At 33.8% G+C, this 19083-nt stretch overlaps 1 protein-coding gene across 25 annotated transcripts in view; it reads left to right on the forward strand.

Annotated features, from left to right (window-relative positions):
• LOC131952708 (androglobin) overlaps positions 1–18930 on the forward strand; it is an 80264-nt gene extending 61334 nt beyond the window's left edge. For 11 of the 25 annotated variants that reach the window (XM_059315501.1, XM_059315503.1, XM_059315504.1 and 8 more), the window contains 23 exons: positions 75–128; positions 560–592; positions 2161–2181; positions 2429–2465; positions 2686–2697; positions 3016–3030; positions 3420–3434; positions 3744–3761; positions 4788–4882; positions 5061–5154; positions 5264–5398; positions 5672–5825; positions 5999–6186; positions 6872–7077; positions 7866–7907; positions 8604–8707; positions 8953–9006; positions 9479–9590; positions 10959–11179; positions 11444–11539; positions 12104–12360; positions 13290–13473; positions 18035–18929. In XM_059315501.1, the coding sequence (XP_059171484.1) occupies positions 75–128; positions 560–592; positions 2161–2181; positions 2429–2465; positions 2686–2697; positions 3016–3030; positions 3420–3434; positions 3744–3761; positions 4788–4882; positions 5061–5154; positions 5264–5398; positions 5672–5825; positions 5999–6186; positions 6872–7077; positions 7866–7907; positions 8604–8707; positions 8953–9006; positions 9479–9590; positions 10959–11179; positions 11444–11539; positions 12104–12360; positions 13290–13473; positions 18035–18220 (2333 nt within the window). In that variant the 3' untranslated portion in view covers positions 18221–18929. The other 14 variants (XM_059315484.1, XM_059315486.1, XM_059315485.1 and 11 more) reach the window with 13 other exon arrangements.
• Positions 18931–19083: the final 153 nt, after the last annotated feature.

Below are 19083 nucleotides of genomic sequence, written 5' to 3' on the forward strand. Positions count from 1 at the left end.
ATGAATTTATTTCTCTGGGCAAAGCTTAGTGCTGACCAAATTTTGTTTATTCATTCAATTATTTCTGTCTACAGCTACAGCGGGTGGTGCCAGTGTTCGAAGCTCAGCCAAACAACCCAGCAAGAAACGTAAGAATTTTATTTTGGTTCATACTTTCATGACGCTGCTTCGGTTATAAATTTGTCTATAGACTTGGGGAAAGTTGAGCAAATTATGAATAAGTTAAAGATTCTCTCAAAATTGTTATAATTTTCACTAAGATACATGTTTTTGTTACTCTAAAGTTTTATTTATAAACTTCTCTCCCTGTAATTTATGTCACTGAGACCACTTTGAACTGCAGAGTTTTTGTTGCACTCTCTTCACCAATTTTAAACTGCTAACGGTTCTGTAATATTTTTCAACTATAAAGTATAAAATTAATTTGAAAATTATCCAAAACTATAAAACAATTTATTTAAATGTATAAATGGTGCACTATTATTAATTACAGAAACATTTTTTCTATATTTTGCTGGTTAATGTTTCATTTTTATTATTTATAATAATATTGACAAAGGCGGAGGGACTGCATCTGCAGAAAAAACAGCAGGTACTAGCCCAACTACATTTCAGCTTAGTAACAAACAATTTTTTAAATTATAGCTGAATTATTTCTGGTCTTTGCTGTTGTAGTAATGTTAGCTACTTTAACACACAAAAAGTCAATATTTATTTTTACTTTCATTTTATGTGTCTTATAGTTTATCTGCTATTTTTACCATTCACACTCTAACAGAAATGATATATATATATATATATATATATATATATATATATATATATATATATATATATATATATATATATATATATATATATATATATATATATATATTAACATTGGAAAATACATTCATCAGTAATATTTTATTTTAGAATAATCAAACAAAAAATAAATTAGACTGACGCTTTACTTTACCGTCGATTGTGATGGCCTGAAAATGGAAATTTCTAAATTTACATAATTTAGTCACATTACTTCTGAGGAAAATAACTTTTCTATTTTGATTCACTAAAAGCAATTTTAAATTGTTTTGCAGCAAGAATGATCTAATAACAAAACTAATGCTATATTTATAATTAACTTAGGTAGCTGTTGAAACAAATACTAAAATAAAATAAAACAATTTTATAAAGAAATATTATATTTTGACCAATTAAAATATCAGCATTTAAAATATGTAGGATATGCTGACATAACTACTCAAACACAACAAGGCTGAAAGTTTAGATCAGTTTTGCATATATTGCTGTGTCTACAAAGTCTGAGCAGACTACAATATCACATTTTCAAAACAAATCTCAAATTAAATTCAATGCCTAGAAATATATTTTTATAATATTTAAAAACAATAAATACTTTTTTTTAAAGTTTTATGCATGTAAAAAAAATACCTTAGAAAAAAACATTTTTTTGTATAGAATAAATGTCTTAGAAAATAAAAATAAATTAGTCTAGATTTACATGTCGAAAAACTCTGTTAGAAAATGTTTATTTATTCTAGATCTATATACAACAATGCTTTTTTTTTTCTTCTGTAAACTTTAATATAACTCTAAAACTTTTGTATTTTACTTTCAAATTTTAGTACCACTCAATAACATTTTTTTAAAGAATCTATACTTTAGGTAGTTGGAAATACAATTTTGTGCTCATAATCACCTTATACAAGCCTAACTAAATTTCATTTTTTTCAGTTTTACTTAACGCTTACCTAATCTACCGTTAATCAAGTTTTTTAAAATAAAAATAAAACAACAGCCTTTCTATATTGCCTAGGCTTGGTCAGAGTTTAGAACTCTACATCTTTAAACAATATTTTAATCATGACTAATCATCACTTTTAAACTTTTTAAAACCTATTTGTTGTTATTTTATGTTATCAGTTATTTTAATTATTCTAATCGTCAAATAGTTTTAGATAATAAATTTAAGTGACCAGGCTTTGTAAGCCACTTTAAAATAGCAGCTGTGTTAAATGATCCTGTGTGAGAAGAAAAAATTTGAGCCTTTCACAGAAACTCTTGAAATAGATCATATTATTTGAACACTTTATGTTGCTTTAACAACTATTGTTTTTTTTTTAATCCTTTTGCCACCTGCTGTGATGTAAACAGAATCAAGCCACACTGACTTTGGTAATTAAATTTGTTTTAAAAAATATTTATATCATCATAAGGCATTTGAACTCAAAATGTCAACAGGTGAAATGAATGAGTGAAATGGTAGAATGGGAGAATGTAGTATTTACACAGGAACCATTGTTTGCTGCATTCATTCTTTACATTTACTATGTAACAATGTTGCTGCATTCATTCTTTACATTTACTGTGTAACAATATTGCTGCATTCATTGTTTACATTTACTTTGTGTTTTTAAAACAGCTGAGAGTGAGAAAATAGATTACCCCTGGACACTCAGGTAACTAAATTTATAAAAAAAAAATGTTTTAATTGTTTTGTTTAAATAATAAAATGGCTTTCATTTATTTTAGTTGATAGGCTACCATTATCTTTAACCAAGACATTTATCATACAACATATATTCTAATTTAGTTGCTGTAGATGTTACTAACATAAACTAAAACTTTTTATCTTTATGCTTTCTCTAAAATGATCATCTCCTATATTTTTGTCTACAGTACACTCTCCCAGTAGGTTACATTTCATACAATTTTATTGCTGTTGATTTTATGTTCTTCTTTCAGTTTTTTAAAACATTTATGACTTTTAAATTTTCTTTTATTGATAATTCATTTAAAAAAACATTGAACTCACTTCAAATATCTAAATACAGCTTTTGCTGTTATTAAATTATCTCGGCATATTTAACTAGCTTAGTAAAATATCTTTGTTGTATCTAAATGAACAGTTATAATTTTGTGGTAGTTTAATGAAATTTTATTTAGACAAATTAAATTTACTCTTATCAATCACAATTAGGCAATTAATCATTTGTTTTTATTTTACAGCACCGATACTGATGTGTACGTGAACATTTTAATTATTAACCTGTTCTTGAATTTTATTTAAACCTCTTTTAAAACCATGTTTCCCATACATTTAAATTATTTGTGTTTAGCTTCTTCATTTCATTCTAGCTTAGATATTTTTAATATCTTATTTCTGTTCAGTATTTTTTAAAGAAGCAGGTTTTGATTATTCGTAAGCATTCACATGTTTTTTTTTAAAGATTAAAAACTTACATCATTATTTTTAAAAATAAAAAATTTAGAAAAAAAAAAGTACTAGTCCAAGATCTAAGGTCGATTGCTGAGTTAGTTCTTTAAATAACTTTTAACACATTATTTGGATACAATTATATATTTGTTTTTATTAGTCATTAAAACTAATGAGATAATTTCCTTAATTTCAGCTCATACAGTCTTGAGTATGTCACGTTTACAATTAATTTCTATGTTGCTGTTTACACTTTATGGGAGTTGTTGTTGTGTAAAGATTTTGATAATAATTTGGTCACCTTAAACCAGCTCATTGAAATATTTGTAAAATATTGTCAAGTATACAATTTATTTCTAAACTGCAATAAATAACTTTCTAGATTTTTAAATACATGGATAGTTGGTAATGAGAATCAATCTAAATAGCTAGAGCAAGTTTTTTAAACAGTTGAGTAATCTATATGTGAGTTGTCAAAGAATTTTAAAAACAAATGATTACTCTCTTTTCAAACTTTCAGTCCTCAACTACTGTACAAGTATGCTTAGCCAGATTTTTTTGTTTACAATTTTGTTTTCTGTTTTTGAATTTATTTTTTCTGCAGTTCAGGATGTCCAAACTTTTGACCTTTGACCTTTTGTTTGCTTATCTTCAATTGGAAGATATGATTTATGCCCTCACCATTTTGTTTTAATGTACACATTCATTGTTATATTTTTGTATGTTTTCTTGGTTTTAATAAGGCAAATTTTTACAATTTTGAAATGAGGAAAGCACAGAAAAAAGTTAATAGATTCCCTTCTTCTAAGTTTATTTTTGCAGTGAAGTAAAAATGTGCATTCTTGTTTATCTAAACAAGTCATTTATAAAAACTTACTCTTTTAGTTGAAAATATTTGAAAAAATACATTAACAATAAAAATTATGAAAATTCGTCATTTAAAACTGTGGAATTTTAAGCTTACTAGAATCATAGTCAGAAGTTCAAGTATTTTTTGTTTAATACAATGATATATTTTTCATGGTTTCTTTAATTATCCTGTTGAAAACTGTTCAGTTGTAGTTGTGATCATAGTGAAAATTTCCTTTCCTTTAAACAGTGTTTTCAGGTTTTGAAATTATTTTTATAAGTAATTTTTAGATTTTAATATTTTTAAATATAGTTTAAAAATTGATATATTAAACAATAATTAGTTTGTAAAAAAACATCCTAAACATTTTTAGATAAATAATCCTCTGAATAATAACTTGCAATAGATTTGTTTAAAGTAGAGCTTAAAGTAGTGGGTTGTGGTGACATCTTATTTCATCTGTTAACAGCAATGTGTGCTTGACCTTTACTGCCTTATAATGAAGGTCAATGGCAACACTGTTATCCCACAATGCCCTGGTAGCCATAAAACTAAATTCATTGTTCTATAGACCCAATGCTTTGTATCCGATTCTCCTGGTGTAACATAGGACCCTTCTCATGTAGTACATAACCCATCGATTTTTCAAATAAACAAAATCTCAAGAACTAATGTGATGCTGTCTCCTAAGATAATGCTTTCAATCTGATACAGAGAACCAACCTTAGAAGAACAAGTTGCCTCGGTGAAGATTCAGAAAACATGGCGTGGTTTTTTGGTGCGCAAGATCAGAGAAGCAAGAAAAGCAGGTAAGTCCCAGTTGTCATCACTCCAATAAAGTTGTTGTGATCAACTCTCTAACATTGTAAACTAAATCTCATGCAGTTTTTAGAAAGGGGGAACGACACATTCATTCCCATGTAGTTTTACATATGACAAATCACAAACTTATTGATATAACGTCACTTGTAAATAATTTATTATTAGGAACCGAAGAGAATAGCAAAGTCTATGACACTTTGAGCAAATGTTGGCCATTTATTGAAGCAAATGCTGAAGAGAATGGCCTGTTTTTATTAAGGTATTTGATTTCTGTTTGATTATCTAATAATTAATTCTACTTTGTGGTTTCATGAATTAAATACCACAGCACATTTTACAATGTATTCTATTTCTGATTTCCATTCTAGGGAGATGTTCAAGAAATGCCCGGATATAATGCCTCACTATCCGTTCTATAAAGATGAGTGGAACAGGATAGCCTACGCGGACTACAAAGGAACATTTCCCGACCAGCCGTCCATGAATTGGTTCATTGTTTTCAGGTCAGTCAAGGCTCCCAGGTTTGATTAAATGCACAACTTTATTTGTAAACTATATGCCATTTTTGAAAATGATTACTTTTTTAAATGTGTTTTTTTTTAAAATACAAAAATGTTTACTTTTATTCATTAATATTTCTGTCTTGTTTTTATACTATAAAGCAGACATATTAGCTTTATTGTACAGAATCTGTTGTGTCACATTTAATATAGAAAGTGACATGTTCCACGGAGATATATTCCATGTTTGATATAGAGAGTGACCTTGTTCCACAGAGATATATTCCATGTAAAAGAAGAAATGCTGGTGGTACCTAAACTATACGTCCCCATAAACACTTGTATGTTACGTGTCATAAATAATGACACGTATGAGGAAATCCCCAGAGTTTTTCAGAAAACTGCCCCATACATTTACAAGAAAAACAAGGTATAAACTCATTTTTTAATTTAATAATAACATCATAAATTTTAAAATATTTTTCTTTGTCTTACTGAACTAAAAAAAATTTATATTTTTATCGCCATATAATAAATATGAACAAAATTTAAGACAAGTGATTTGAATTATGAATCAACACTGGTAATTATTCCCTCCTGCAGAAAGGCTACTCTTTTGTAGCAGAGGCAAGAACTGTGGAGCAACCTCTACAGTCCAACAGCTGGCGCATGCGTCTGATTGGTTCAAATAGTCCGCTGCCTGCGCCAGTGACATCAGAGGTGACCTGTAACTTTGTTACAAAAGAAATCAAAGACTTTTACATCCCTAACACAAACAACATCATCTTCAGGTCAGTATTAACTGGGACAAACAACATCACATCCCTAACACAAACAACATCACATCCCTAACACAAACAACATCACATCCCTAACACAAACAACATCACATCCCTAACACAAACAACATCACATCCCTAACACAAACAACATCACATCCCTAACACAAACAACATCACATCCCTAACACAAACAACATCACATCCCTAACACAAACAACATCACATCCCTAACACAAACAACATCACATCCCTAACACAAACAACATCATCTTCAGGTCAGTACTGGCTCAAACGACAAAATCTTTTCTTTTTAAGAAGAAAAATTTTCTTGTACTGAAAAACAAAATGAGAAAATGTTTAGAAACATCAATACATTTGTCTAAATGTCTTTTTGAATAAACCGAATCTCACCAGTTTCACATGTGCATTTAAATGATTAAATCATTTGACTGACACACTGAACCCCTGAGGTTTCATCAAACCCAGATTATGAACATATGAACTAGATGATCCATGCTATTGGTTGGGAGCTGGATAATTTTCAAGAAATCACTTTAGAAAAATAACCTCAAAACAATTACTAATTTCAAACAATCAGTGATAAAATGGATATCATCAACTCTGGTAAACTACTGATTTCAGACAATCAGAGATAAAATGGACCTAATTAACAATGGTCAACTAATGATTTCAGACAATCAGTGAAGACAGTGGACGACCATTTTGTCAGCCTGCAGGTCAGCACGTCCAAGCGTGACGTCTACATCAAGCTGTCCATTTTTGACTTTGACGAGGAGGTCATCAGTGCAGTGGGCAAAGGTCATGTGGTCATCCCTGCCTTCATGTTTCAAAAGTCCTACTCACTGGAGGATGAGACCAGGAGGTCAAGCTCTAGAGCATGTAAGTCCTCTCCTGTGTTGTGTTAGTCCTCTCCTTGTTGTGTTAGTCCTCTCCTGTGGTATGTATGTCCTCTCCTGTGTTGTGTTAGTCCTCTACTATAACATGTAAGTCTCCTATTATGTTAGTTAAGTCCTCTTGTTTGTTAGTTAAGTCCATATGTCCTCTCTAGTTTAGCTTAAACAGGAGTTACATTGTTATTTGTATGCTCATGTTTTCAAAGAGGAAGAAAGGCCAAAAGGATTGGACTTAGACCATTTTTTTATGTGGACATTTTGTCAGGCTATGATTGGAAATGTTGCTTGAGCAATACATAACCTTTAACACCCTTGAGTCATAGAGCAATAGATAACCTTTAACACCCTTGAGTCATAGAGCAATATATAACCTTTAACACCCTTTAGTCATAGAGCAATATATAACCTTTAACACCCTTGAGTCTTAGAGCAATAGATAACCTTTAACACCCTTGAGTCATAGAGCAATAGATAACCTTTAACACCCTAGAGTCAAAGAGCAATAGATAACCTTTAACAACCTTGAGTCATAGAGCAATAGATAACCTTTAACACCCTTGAGTCATAGATAACCATTAGAGTAATGGTTTTAAGAAAGAGTAATAGATAACCATTACATAAATAGTTATAACAAAGAGTCAAGGTTAGGCATATAAATACAATTCAAAGTGTCATAGATTTAGATAACCCATAATAACACTTAACAAAGAGTCATAAATAACCCTTATAATAATGGTTTAACAAAGAGATAACTCTTATATAATTGCTTTAAAGTGTATAGTGTACCAGAAGACCTAAATGAAAAATTGTTCCAAGGTAATTTGTTGATTGTGTTTTTTTACAGCTGTTTTGTTCCATTCACATTTTACTTTATCTTTTTGTATTCAATGTTCAACATACAAAAATCAGCGAATTATCTTTATGTATTCAATGTTCAACATACAAAAATCAGCGAATTATCTTTTTGTATTCAATGTTCAACATACAAAAATCAGTGAATCAGTGAATTATCTTTTTGTATTCAATGTTCAACATACAAAAATCAACAGCTATTTACTCAATTTGGGATGTGTTACCAAAAGCTTTTTTTGTTGTTAGAAAATCAATAATTAGCTGTTCTGTAAACTTGTGTAGACAGTTATTGATGTTGATAAAGAGGGTTATAAAATACAAGATTAGCTACACGTACATTGATGAAAATGTGTTTGAATTAGGGCCAGTCAAATAATTAAACATATCAATAATTAAACATATCACAGTTTTCATCTAGTTTTATTGTTTTTACATTGAATTTAAACTGATTTTAAAAATGATTTGGTAAATAAAGTTATTTATATTATTATATTAGATATTGATTACTAATATAATACTTATAGAAGTAAACAAATTTTTATTCAGCTAAATTAAATCAAATAGGCCTATCTTTATATATGTATATATATATATATATATATATATATATATATATATATATATACACACATTTATCTTATATATTGTATCTTTTGTTAGCGGTCAAGACAACGTCACAAGTTGGGCAGTCTAAAGCTGAGAAAACTACCTCCAAACATAAAAGAATGGAGTCAATAGTTCCTATTGACCCACCCCCACCCTCTGTGAGTCTCCTCTTTAAACAATGGAAGTAACAAAATACAACAGACATCTGATAGTGGTCAGGGTAGATGAAGTAGAGTTAATGATAATGCAGCAGTAGAATGTAATAAGCATGTGTAAGCTAGCTGATCCCAGACAGGTGTAAGGTACCAATTTGGGCTGGGGAACTCTGGGATGCCCTAGAAACTTTAAAATACTGTAGCTTTAGTATGTTGTCTTAAAACTGCTAACCTTGTGCCTTTTACAGAGGAGCAGCGCTAAATCGGATGTGGAGCCACCAGAAAAACCAGAAGAGGGCAAGGTATGTCCATGTTGCACTAGATTCAGTGGTGAAAACAGTTCCACATCTTGTATCTCTACACTTCAATGTCTGTGTCTGTCTGTGTGGCCTTTCAGCCACTTAATTATTGTCTGTTTGTGTGTCGGTCTAGCCCCAGAAGTACACCATCCAGGCCACTAAACTTTTTTCTGTCTGTCTGTCTAGCCACTAAACTGTTGTCTGTCTGTCTGTCTAGCCCCACAAGTACACCATCCAGGCCACTGATCTATTGTCTGTCTGTCTGTCTAGCCAGTAAACTGTTGTCTGTTTGTCAGTCTAGTCACTAAACTTTTGTCTGTCTGTCTAGCCACTAAACTTTTGTCTGTCTGTCTAGCCCCACAAGTACACCATCCAGGCCACAGTCCTACAGAACAGCTGGCCCCTCTCTGAGAGTGGATGGAGACATGTCCAGATGCTGTCTGTCTAGTCACTAAACTTTTGTCTGTCTGTCTAGCCCCACAAGTACACCATCCAGGCCACAGTCCTACAGAACAGCTGGCCCCTCTCTGAGAGTGGATGGAGACATGTCCAGATGCTGAAAGAAATGGAAAAAAATGAACTAAAAGGTCAGCTGGTTTTATTTTTCTAATGTTTCACATCACACACTTATTTAATAGGGGTTGCCAAGCTAGAACTTGCACCTTTAATGTGCTAGAAGTTGCATCTTTGAGGTGCTAGAAGTTGCACCTGTGATGTGCTAGAAGTTGCACCTGTGATGTGCTATAATAAGTTGCACCTTTGAGGTGCTAGAAGATGCACCTGTGTTGTAGAGGAATATGCATCTATTATGTAACAGTGATATGTCTGAAAGCATCTGTGATGTGCAGACTAGTCCTACAAGACTTATTAGGCAGAAAATTTTAATATAAATATAAAATATCAATATCATTATGAGATATTTGTGAAGGATTCTAAAAAAATATTTGTGATTTATTGGCTGTTCCTTCATCAGATGTTGGAAACATTAAGGGCTTGTGTTTTATGTTGAAGATTTGTTTGTAGATAGTCTGACCAATGAGAACAGTTCTGGACACAGTAGTGTTTAAACACAATGGACTGATAAAATCTCAAGATCTGTTGCAACAACTTTGTTAATGGACAGAATCTCTAAAAAAAAGTAATGTTAACTGTAATATTGGAGGGAATTTCCTGCAATCTATATATATAATTCTCTTCTGGGAGACGCTAGAAAACAAGCTGTAAGCGCGCTCCCTACCACCCCACCCCTACATGGTCTGGTGAGCTGTGCTTCACGCTAAATGTTTACAATCATAAAGCCGGGTTTAGTGACGGCTACTAGGGGCAGATAATTTAGTTTGAAACTATTTTAAACTTAGGGGAGGTAACTAAGAGGAGGCTGCTTTTACCGGGGGGGGGTGTAGGGTAGGGGTTGGGGGAAAGGAGGGTGGGGGTAGTATTGTCCTTAACGACCTACTGATAGTGTTTTAAAGCAAATATTTTCAGTGGCAGCATTGGTACTGTCGAATTCACAAATTATGAATTACTGAAAAGTAGAAAAAACAACAACTAAATAGCGGCGTATGATACGCCGCGGGTCGGCTCATACAACTAAATATTACAATTCAACATGTCAGGCACCCTTTGGTCAGCTTACTGATTTCAGCCTGCTTTTCTTTTTGGATTTGCTTCCATAGCCTTTGTCCAACCAAGAACAAACTTCAAGGCAGCAGTTGTTTGATTTTGGAGTTATCTCTCCTAGACTAGTTGTTGTCCCCAACTTTCGAACCTTATCTGCCCGGGGGTTTGAACTCAGGACTTTTCAATTTAGAAACCATGTGCTTTCCCACTCGACCATGCTGATCCCTGATGTAGCTAAAAATAGTCATCTAATTTCTTGTAAGATATTTTCAGCATGAAAAACCAACCTGATAGAAATCAATTCATTTATTTAAATTTTTTTTCTCTGTTATCAGTTACAAACAAAGAACGTGAGCCTTCTCCGCCACCTAAAGTGGAAAAAGCTGTTGCTAAAGCCAAGTCTAAACCTGTGGTGGGCAAGGAAAAGGGGGTGAAAGAAAAAAGTCTGAGTCAAGCACAGATCTCTGAGATCCGGTTGTCCAGACCTCCCTCTCAAAACTTTGACATGACTAAAGCTCATTGGATCTTACGAGTGGTCAGCGATGCTGGTGTAGGGGTCAGTTCAGTTTTTTTACTGCTGGAATTGATAGAGAATAAGAACATTGTTTAACCTAACATGACTTAGCACAAGAACATGTTTTCAAATTAAGTATCAACATTTAGTTTTGTATTCTGACATTACGTAAATCAGGCAATGAATTTTTATATTATTTTGACAGAATTTAGTTTTGCTTTTTGACATTAAGTAAATCATGTGATAAAATAGAGCTATATGTTCTGACATTGAATAAACCACTAAAATAGAGCTGTATTTCTGCAGGATGATATTGAAATCAAGAAGGACACTGAGAGAGCAGATGAGATTCGAGCAATCAAGAAAGCTTGGGAAGAAGCTGAACCAGGCCGTGCTGCCAAGGTATGATGTTGGAAGTTGTACCATCTTTATTGTAAAAGTATTGACTTCAATTCTAAAACAAACGTGATGTTTAAAATGTATAGAAAAAAGGTTGATGTACAAATTGAGCAATAACTGACCAGGAATAAAGTTTTATTTATTGATTAGAGAATACTTAATTACTGCATCAGACGCATGCAGAAAGATGGGACTTCATACAAGATGGGGCTATTTATCTGAAATCATAATATTTGCTGAGAATTTGGGGATCATTTCCATCAAACTTTTAAATTACATGTTCCCAGTAAACAAGCAAAGTGTTTGCCTATAAATAGGACATTGGTTAGCTTAAAGTAAACAACAAATCTGACAACAAATTTCCAAACTGTCAAAATCCCACCCTTAAACAAACAAAGATGACTTTCCACACTGTTGTGCTTTGTAAGGCCTACTGATGTACCTTGTAGGACCCACTAAAACAACCCCACTTCCTCACTGATGTACGTTATACGGCCTACTAAAACAACCCCTCTTCTCACTGATGTACGTTATACGACCTACTAAAACAAAGCTTACATTCCCCAGGCCTTACAGGCGCGGCTGATGTACCTCAACACTCACGCAACCAAGATGGCGCCATCAGCAGACCTGATGGAATCTGTCGTACAGACCCAGGCCAGTGAATCTGGAACCACTGTCCCTGAGAATGAGAGGATGACCCCTGTAAGCCCAGCATCCCCAGAGCAGCAGTATGAGCCCGAGTCAATTTTGTCGCTTGAGCCCCCCATCCCCGCCCACCCCAAAGAGTTTGTGGAGCCCCTGGACTTGACACCATTCATAAGGTTGTCTTTCCTTGTTAACATTATAAGCTTAATTAACTTTCCTTGTGAATATTTATAAAGTTGTCTTTCCTTATTAACATTATAAGCTTAATTAACTTTCCTTGTGAATATTTATAAAGTTGTCTTTCCTTATTAACATTATAAGCTTAATTAACTTTCCTTGTGAACATTTATAAAGTTGTCTTTCCTTGTTAACATTATAAGCTTAATTAACTTTCCTTGTTAACATTATAAGCTTAATTAACTTTCCTTGTTAACATTATAAGCTTAATTAATTTTCCTTGTTAACATTATAAGCTTAATTAACTTTCCTTGTTAACATTTATAAGCTTAATTAACTTTCCTTGTTAACATTATAAGCTTAATTAACTTTCCTTGTTAACATTATAAGCTTAATTAACTTTCCTTGTTAACATTATAAGCTTAATTAACTTACCTTGTGAACATTTATAAAGTTGTCTTTCCTTATTAACATTATAAGTTTAATTAACTTTCCTTGGAACATTAATAAAGTTGTCTTTCCTTGTTAACATTATAAGATTAATTGACTTTCCTTGTGAACATTTTTAAGGTTGTCCTTCCCTGTTTATATTTTTTACAAGGTTGTCTTTCCTTATTAACAATTATAAGATTATCTTCCCTTGTTAACATTTATAGTGTTGTCTTTCCCTATTTATATTAATTACAAGGTTGTCTTTTCTTGTTAGCAACATTTAAAAAGTTGTGTTTTGTTCATGTTTTTTAAGGCTCACATGATTTAGAGTTTTACATTTATACTTGACCGTAGTTCACTTTCTTTTGTAAGTGTATTGTTGATGTTTACAAGTTATGTTCGTGGCAATAGTTCAATAGTTGAATGTTTCACATGTAATGTTTGCGTCCACACTTCACTTATGTTTATGCTAGCTAAAACTTGCCTATCACACCAGGAAAGCCCAGGGTGAGCCCAAGTATTTGGACGAGGCTGAGAAACAAAAAGTTCTAGAACAGCGCCAACAGCAATTTGCTGAGTACAAGGCGGAGCGAGAGAAGGTGGAGCAGTGGAGGGAGATGGACAGACAGAACAGGAACAAGGCCAAGTTGATGCAGCTTAAACAATGCCAGACACTGCAGGTTGGTGCCTGCTTTACTTGGTGGGGGGGGGATGTGGGGGTGGGGGACAGAGAGAACAGGAACAAGGCCAAGTTGATGCAGCTTAAACAATGCCAGGCACTGCAGGTTGGTGCTTGCTTTAGTTGGTGGGGGGGGGGGATGTGGGGGTGGGGGACAGAGAGAACAGGAACAAGGCCAAGTTGATGCAGCTTAAACAATGCCAGGCACTGCAGGTTGGTGCTTGCTTTAGTTGGTGGGGGGGGGGATGTGGGGGTGGGGGACAGAGAGAACAGGAACAAGGCCAAGTTGATGCAGCTTAAACAATGCCAGGCACTGCAGGTTGGTGCTTGCTTTAGTTGGTGGGGGGGATGTGGGGGTGGGGGACAGAGAGAACAGGAACAAGGCCAAGTTGATGCAGCTTAAACAATGCCAGGCACTGCAGGTTGGTGCTTGCTTTAGTTGGTGGGGGGGATGTGGGGGTGGGGGACAGAGAGAACAGGAACAAGGCCAAGTTGATGCAGCTTAAACAATGCCAGGCACTGCAGGTTGGTGCTTGCTTTAGTTGGTGGGGGGGGGGATGTGGGGGTGGGGGACAGAGAGAACAGGAACAAGGCCAAGTTGATGCAGCTTAAACAATGCCAGGCACTGCAGGTTGGTGCTTGCTTTGCTTGGGGGGGGGGGGGAACAGTGCAGGTCAGGGCATGGTTTACTTGGTGGGGGGTGGGGGGGATGTGGGGGTACAGTGTAAATCAATGCATGTTTGTACATGGTTGGCTTGGTGGTTCTTGGAGGGCGGGGTAAAGGGCTAGAAAATCAATGGCGTGGCACTAAATATCTGGCATAACTTTTAAAACATGTTGCATGACTTTTAAAACATGTTGCATGACTTTTAAAACATGTTGCATGACTTTTAAAACATGTTGCATGACTTTTAAAACATGTTGCATGACTTTTAAGACATGTTGCATGACTTTTAAAACATGTTGCATGACTTTTAAAACATGTTGCATGACTTTTAAAACATGTTGCATGACTTTTAAAACATGTTGCATGACTTTTAAAAAATGTTGCAAGACTTTTAAAAAATGTTGCAAGACTTTCAAAACATGTTGCATGACTTTTAAAAAATGTTGCAAGGCTTTTAAAAAATGTTGCAAGACTTTCAAAACATTTTGCATGACCTTTAAGACATATTGGATGACTAATAAAACGTGTGGTATGAAGTAAACACTTATTGCACAATTTAGTACTTAAAATATATAGCATGATTTAAAAAAGTATGAAACAATTGTCAAAATGTCGTATGATTTTTGGCGGCTTGACTTAAGCATGGCTTAAATGTAATGGAGGTTGACTTAAGACTTTAAAGCATGCTGTCTAGCATGCACTTTTAGGTACAGTACTTGAATCTTAATGCAAAGTTGGTTAGGACTAAAAGTTTCACCTTTTTTTTTTTTACTGTAACCACTTTTTGAAACCATTATTTTTACTCTAACCACTTTTGGACTAACCACCAGTTGAGCACCTCTTGTTGACTGTAACCTGTTCTCATTTCTCTCAATGTCCCATGCAGCAGGCAGTGGATAGGTATCGCGCTGCATATTTCTCAGCGTTAGTTAGCTACAGGCGCAAAAAGCTTATGACTTCTTCCTTGTTTTGTGACTTTGACTCCTCTGAGTCAGCTTATTCTATTCATGACTCAGAGCTGGAAGATTGCTAGTCTATGTTTCGATGTTATCAAAATTGTTTTGTTTCATATATTTATATTTGTCTCAGTGTAAATTTTTGTTTTTAAATTTTGGAAAAGGTATTCTAATTATTATAGACCATATTTGAAGTTCAGCACATTTAATTACTCAGTCAGTAAAAACAACAACAAAAATGTCAATATTTTGTTTACTATTATTCCTAGTCAAAAATATAAAAAAAACCACAGCAATTTATTTATTCCATGAAAATAGACACTAGCTTTGTTTCATGTGCCTTTAATATTCTCCATGATCATGTAGATAGATTGTATTGTATTTAATTGTTGTTTCATCATTAGCCTGTAATTCTGTTGTTCATATAGCTAGTCATACACTATTTGTGTAGGTAGTCTTCCATTGATTTCCCCCCCCCCCCCCCCCCCCCCACCTCCCACATTATTTCTAGCTAGGGCCTAGAGGGCATTTTAAAGATATTATGGTATTTACATGCACTCACAGCAGATTGTTTAAACCAATCAAATGTTATGGGTAACAATGGTTCGGAAGGTTGGTTGGATGCAGTGTTTCTTCCAGACTTTTTTCTCCGGGGGGGGGGGGGGGGGGGGGGGCACTTGAAATTTTTGGGGGGCAGTAGACTTTCTTCGGGGGGGGGGGGGGGGGCGCGGACACTGTTAAAAGTATATATTTTCTATATAGATTATATAAATTTCATTTCGTTCGGGGGGGGGGGGGGGGGGGGGGAAAGATGCCTGGAAGAAACTGGTTGGATGGCCTCTTTGTCAGTTTATTTTTATAGCTTCTTGCAAAATATTAATCTGATTTTTCTACAATATCAGTTTTAAGTTTAGATTAATCTCCCTTACTTATTTGTTATGATATCCTGTTGGGGTGTTCAATAATATAAAGAATCAAGTAATCCAGAGACTAAAAAATTGAATTAGCCTGATGTTGGAAAGTTTTCATTGGTGAAGTTATTAAACAAAAATATTTCCATGAAACTGTGTGAAAGCATAAATAACTTGTTGAAGTTATTCTGTTTGTACTCAAGTTAAAACAAACACAAGAAAAGAATTTTGACCTATTTTTTTCAAGACATTAGGTAACACTAACTTAACATTTAGCTAAACAAATAAAACTAGACCATACTTAGGTTTATTTTTGAATAACAGTTTCAGTTCTTGTTGCCCAAATAAATGGTGGTATATTTAAAAACAGCATAAGAAAGTGAAAGTTTAATGTCATTGTCTGAAAAGTTCCAAAGTGTCAAGTCATTTTCCAACTTGTAATTTTTACCTTTTCTCCCTAATAAATTTATGGTCTGCCATTGTCGTGGCAATGCTTGAAATCTACTACAGCTGTTACCTTGGCAATGTTTGAAGTCTGCTACACTTGTAGACAGGCAATGTTTGAAATCTGCTACACTTGTAGACAGGCAATGTTTGAAATCTGCTACACTTGTAGACAGGCAATGTTTGAAATCTGCTACACTTGTAGACAGGCAATATTTGAAATCTGCTACACTTGTAGACAGGCAATGTTTGAAATCTGCTACACTTGTAGACAGGCAATGTTTGAAATCTGCTACACTTGTAGACAGGCAATGTTTGAAATCTGCTACACTTGTAGACAGGCAATGTTTGAAATCTGCTACACTTGTAGACAGGCAATGTTTGAAATCTGCTACACTTGTAGACAGGCAATGTTTGAAATCTGCTACACTTGTAGACAGGCAATGTTTGAAATCTGCTACACTTGTAGACAGGCAATGTTTGAAATCTGCTACACTTGTAGACAGGCAATGTTTGAAATCTGCTACACTTGTAGACAGGCAATTTTTGAAGTCTGTTGGAGAACTGGCCCTTATCGTAGTATGCTGTAGTTGTAGACTGGGCAATGTTTTATTTTATTTAAAGAATGCCATAGACGAAGCCAGAGCACAGATCAACACAGCGCGGGAAGCGGTGCGTCAAAAATTTATCGAGGCCAAACTTTTGGAGGAGATGAGGTTGGAACAGGAGAGGGCAGAGGCCTTATTGAAGGCAGAGATAGAAAAACCTGTTAAACCCAAACCAGCAACAAAGAAATCCAAATGATTCCGATTTCCCTGTTTGTAGATTGTGTACCAATTGTCAATGTTACTTCTATATAAGATAAAAAATAAATATATCAATCAGAATTGCGGGCTGCTGTTATCCTTCAAGTCTCCTCCCAGTTTTATTGGTTGTTCATTCTAAATTTGGATCGATGTATTGGTTCATGCAATGTTTGATTTAGTTTTGAGTTTATTGACGATGCAGTTTTGTTTCTTTGCTTCATTAAAAAATGTGTTTTTTCTTTGGTTTATGCAAAATTTATTGTTTTTCTTAATTGAATATGTGGTTTAGTTTATTTGGTTCATCAACAAAGTGGTTTTGTTTATTAGGTTCATTAAATTTGTTTCTTCTGTTGGTTAACATTATGGCTTAGTTTCTTTAATTCAGTGAAAATATTGTTCTGTTTCTTTGGTTCAGTGAAAATATTGTTCAGTTTCTTTGGTTTCATCCTCTCAAAATATTTTCTTTTGTGTCCAATAATTAAGTAAGCTATTCTTTTAAGTTTTGTTAAAGCAGGTTACTTTTAACTATTTGGGAATAGAGATATTACTTTTGCCCCTACATTTTGAGTTGTATGGGTCAACCATTTTTTAAACTTTTTAGTAGAACTGTTGTAACGTGTCTTTCCTTCTGGTTTTTTTTTTTCACCTATTGAAATGAAATTCAATTTCTTTTTTTAAATTACTTCACATATTTTGTTGCATGTGTTTATTTTGTTTCCTAATTTGCTTTATTATGTGACTGACCTTTTTTGTTTGACCCATGAACTCTGACCTCTAGGCAGCAGTGGATGCTGCTAGAGAGAGGATCAACATCCCCAGAGAGGCCATCAGACAGAAGTTTCTAGACGCCGAGAAGCTTCGCCTCGAAGAAATAGAAAGGCAGAACGCTGCACTCAAGGCAGAACAGGATGCTAAAGCTCCTAAAGGTGGGAAAAAGAGTGGGAAAAAAAGTGGGAAAAAGTAGAGAGCTAAGAAGCATCCTTTGACCAAGTAGACCTTTGACCTTTTTTTACATTAATAACTTTGATATAAAGCTGTGATCTAAAGTTGCCTTAAGTGTGTTAAATATCTTTGTATAAATATGACACCTGCTGTTATAGAATCTTTTTGACATGCAACATAAAAGAGTGGTGATAACCCAAGACTTATCTCCCTTGTTGTTTCAATATATGTATCCTTAACATGTTGCATTTCTAGCAGAAAATGCAAAGAGAAGCAAATTGATAATTTTTAAATTATTGTTTTAGAATACAAAATTGTACAAAGGTATTACTGTTATAGATATACATAATTGTAGCAATGAATTACTGTTAAATGCTAGTTATTGTTAAAATGTATAAACTAGGTTTTAAGGAATTATACTACACACAAAATGCCAAATTATAATCTGTGAAAATTTATTAACAAGGTTTTACTGAATTCTATACTACACACCAGTAAAGGTGACCGGTTAGTTTTGGATATTATACAATTGTAATGCCAAATTATAATCTGTGATATTTCCAGTTTTTATGTTTTTTAAAGTGAAATAAAATATAAACCAAGTTTGCTTGTTCTTGAGGGGCTGCTCTACTGTTTAGAAAAAATAAATTCATTAAATTTGTGGAACAGAAAAATGTCAAACTCAAAATTAAAAACACAAGGAATAGCCTTGAAAGGGTACATTTTTTTTAATATATTTGATCCAAGAATAAACAGGTTTTTGTTTTGATCTTATATTTACATGCAACTTCATTGTATACTGGCAGAGTCCAGCTGTAATGGATTAACATAGTGATTGTCTATGGAACAACAAACATATCTATGTCTGACATCATTTAGCTAGCT

Source organism: Physella acuta, unplaced genomic scaffold (genome assembly GCF_028476545.2).
Source record: "Physella acuta isolate Inbredline_101_S28 unplaced genomic scaffold, ASM2847654v3 ptg000889l, whole genome shotgun sequence".
NCBI classification, from domain to species: domain Eukaryota; kingdom Metazoa; phylum Mollusca; class Gastropoda; family Physidae; genus Physella; species Physella acuta.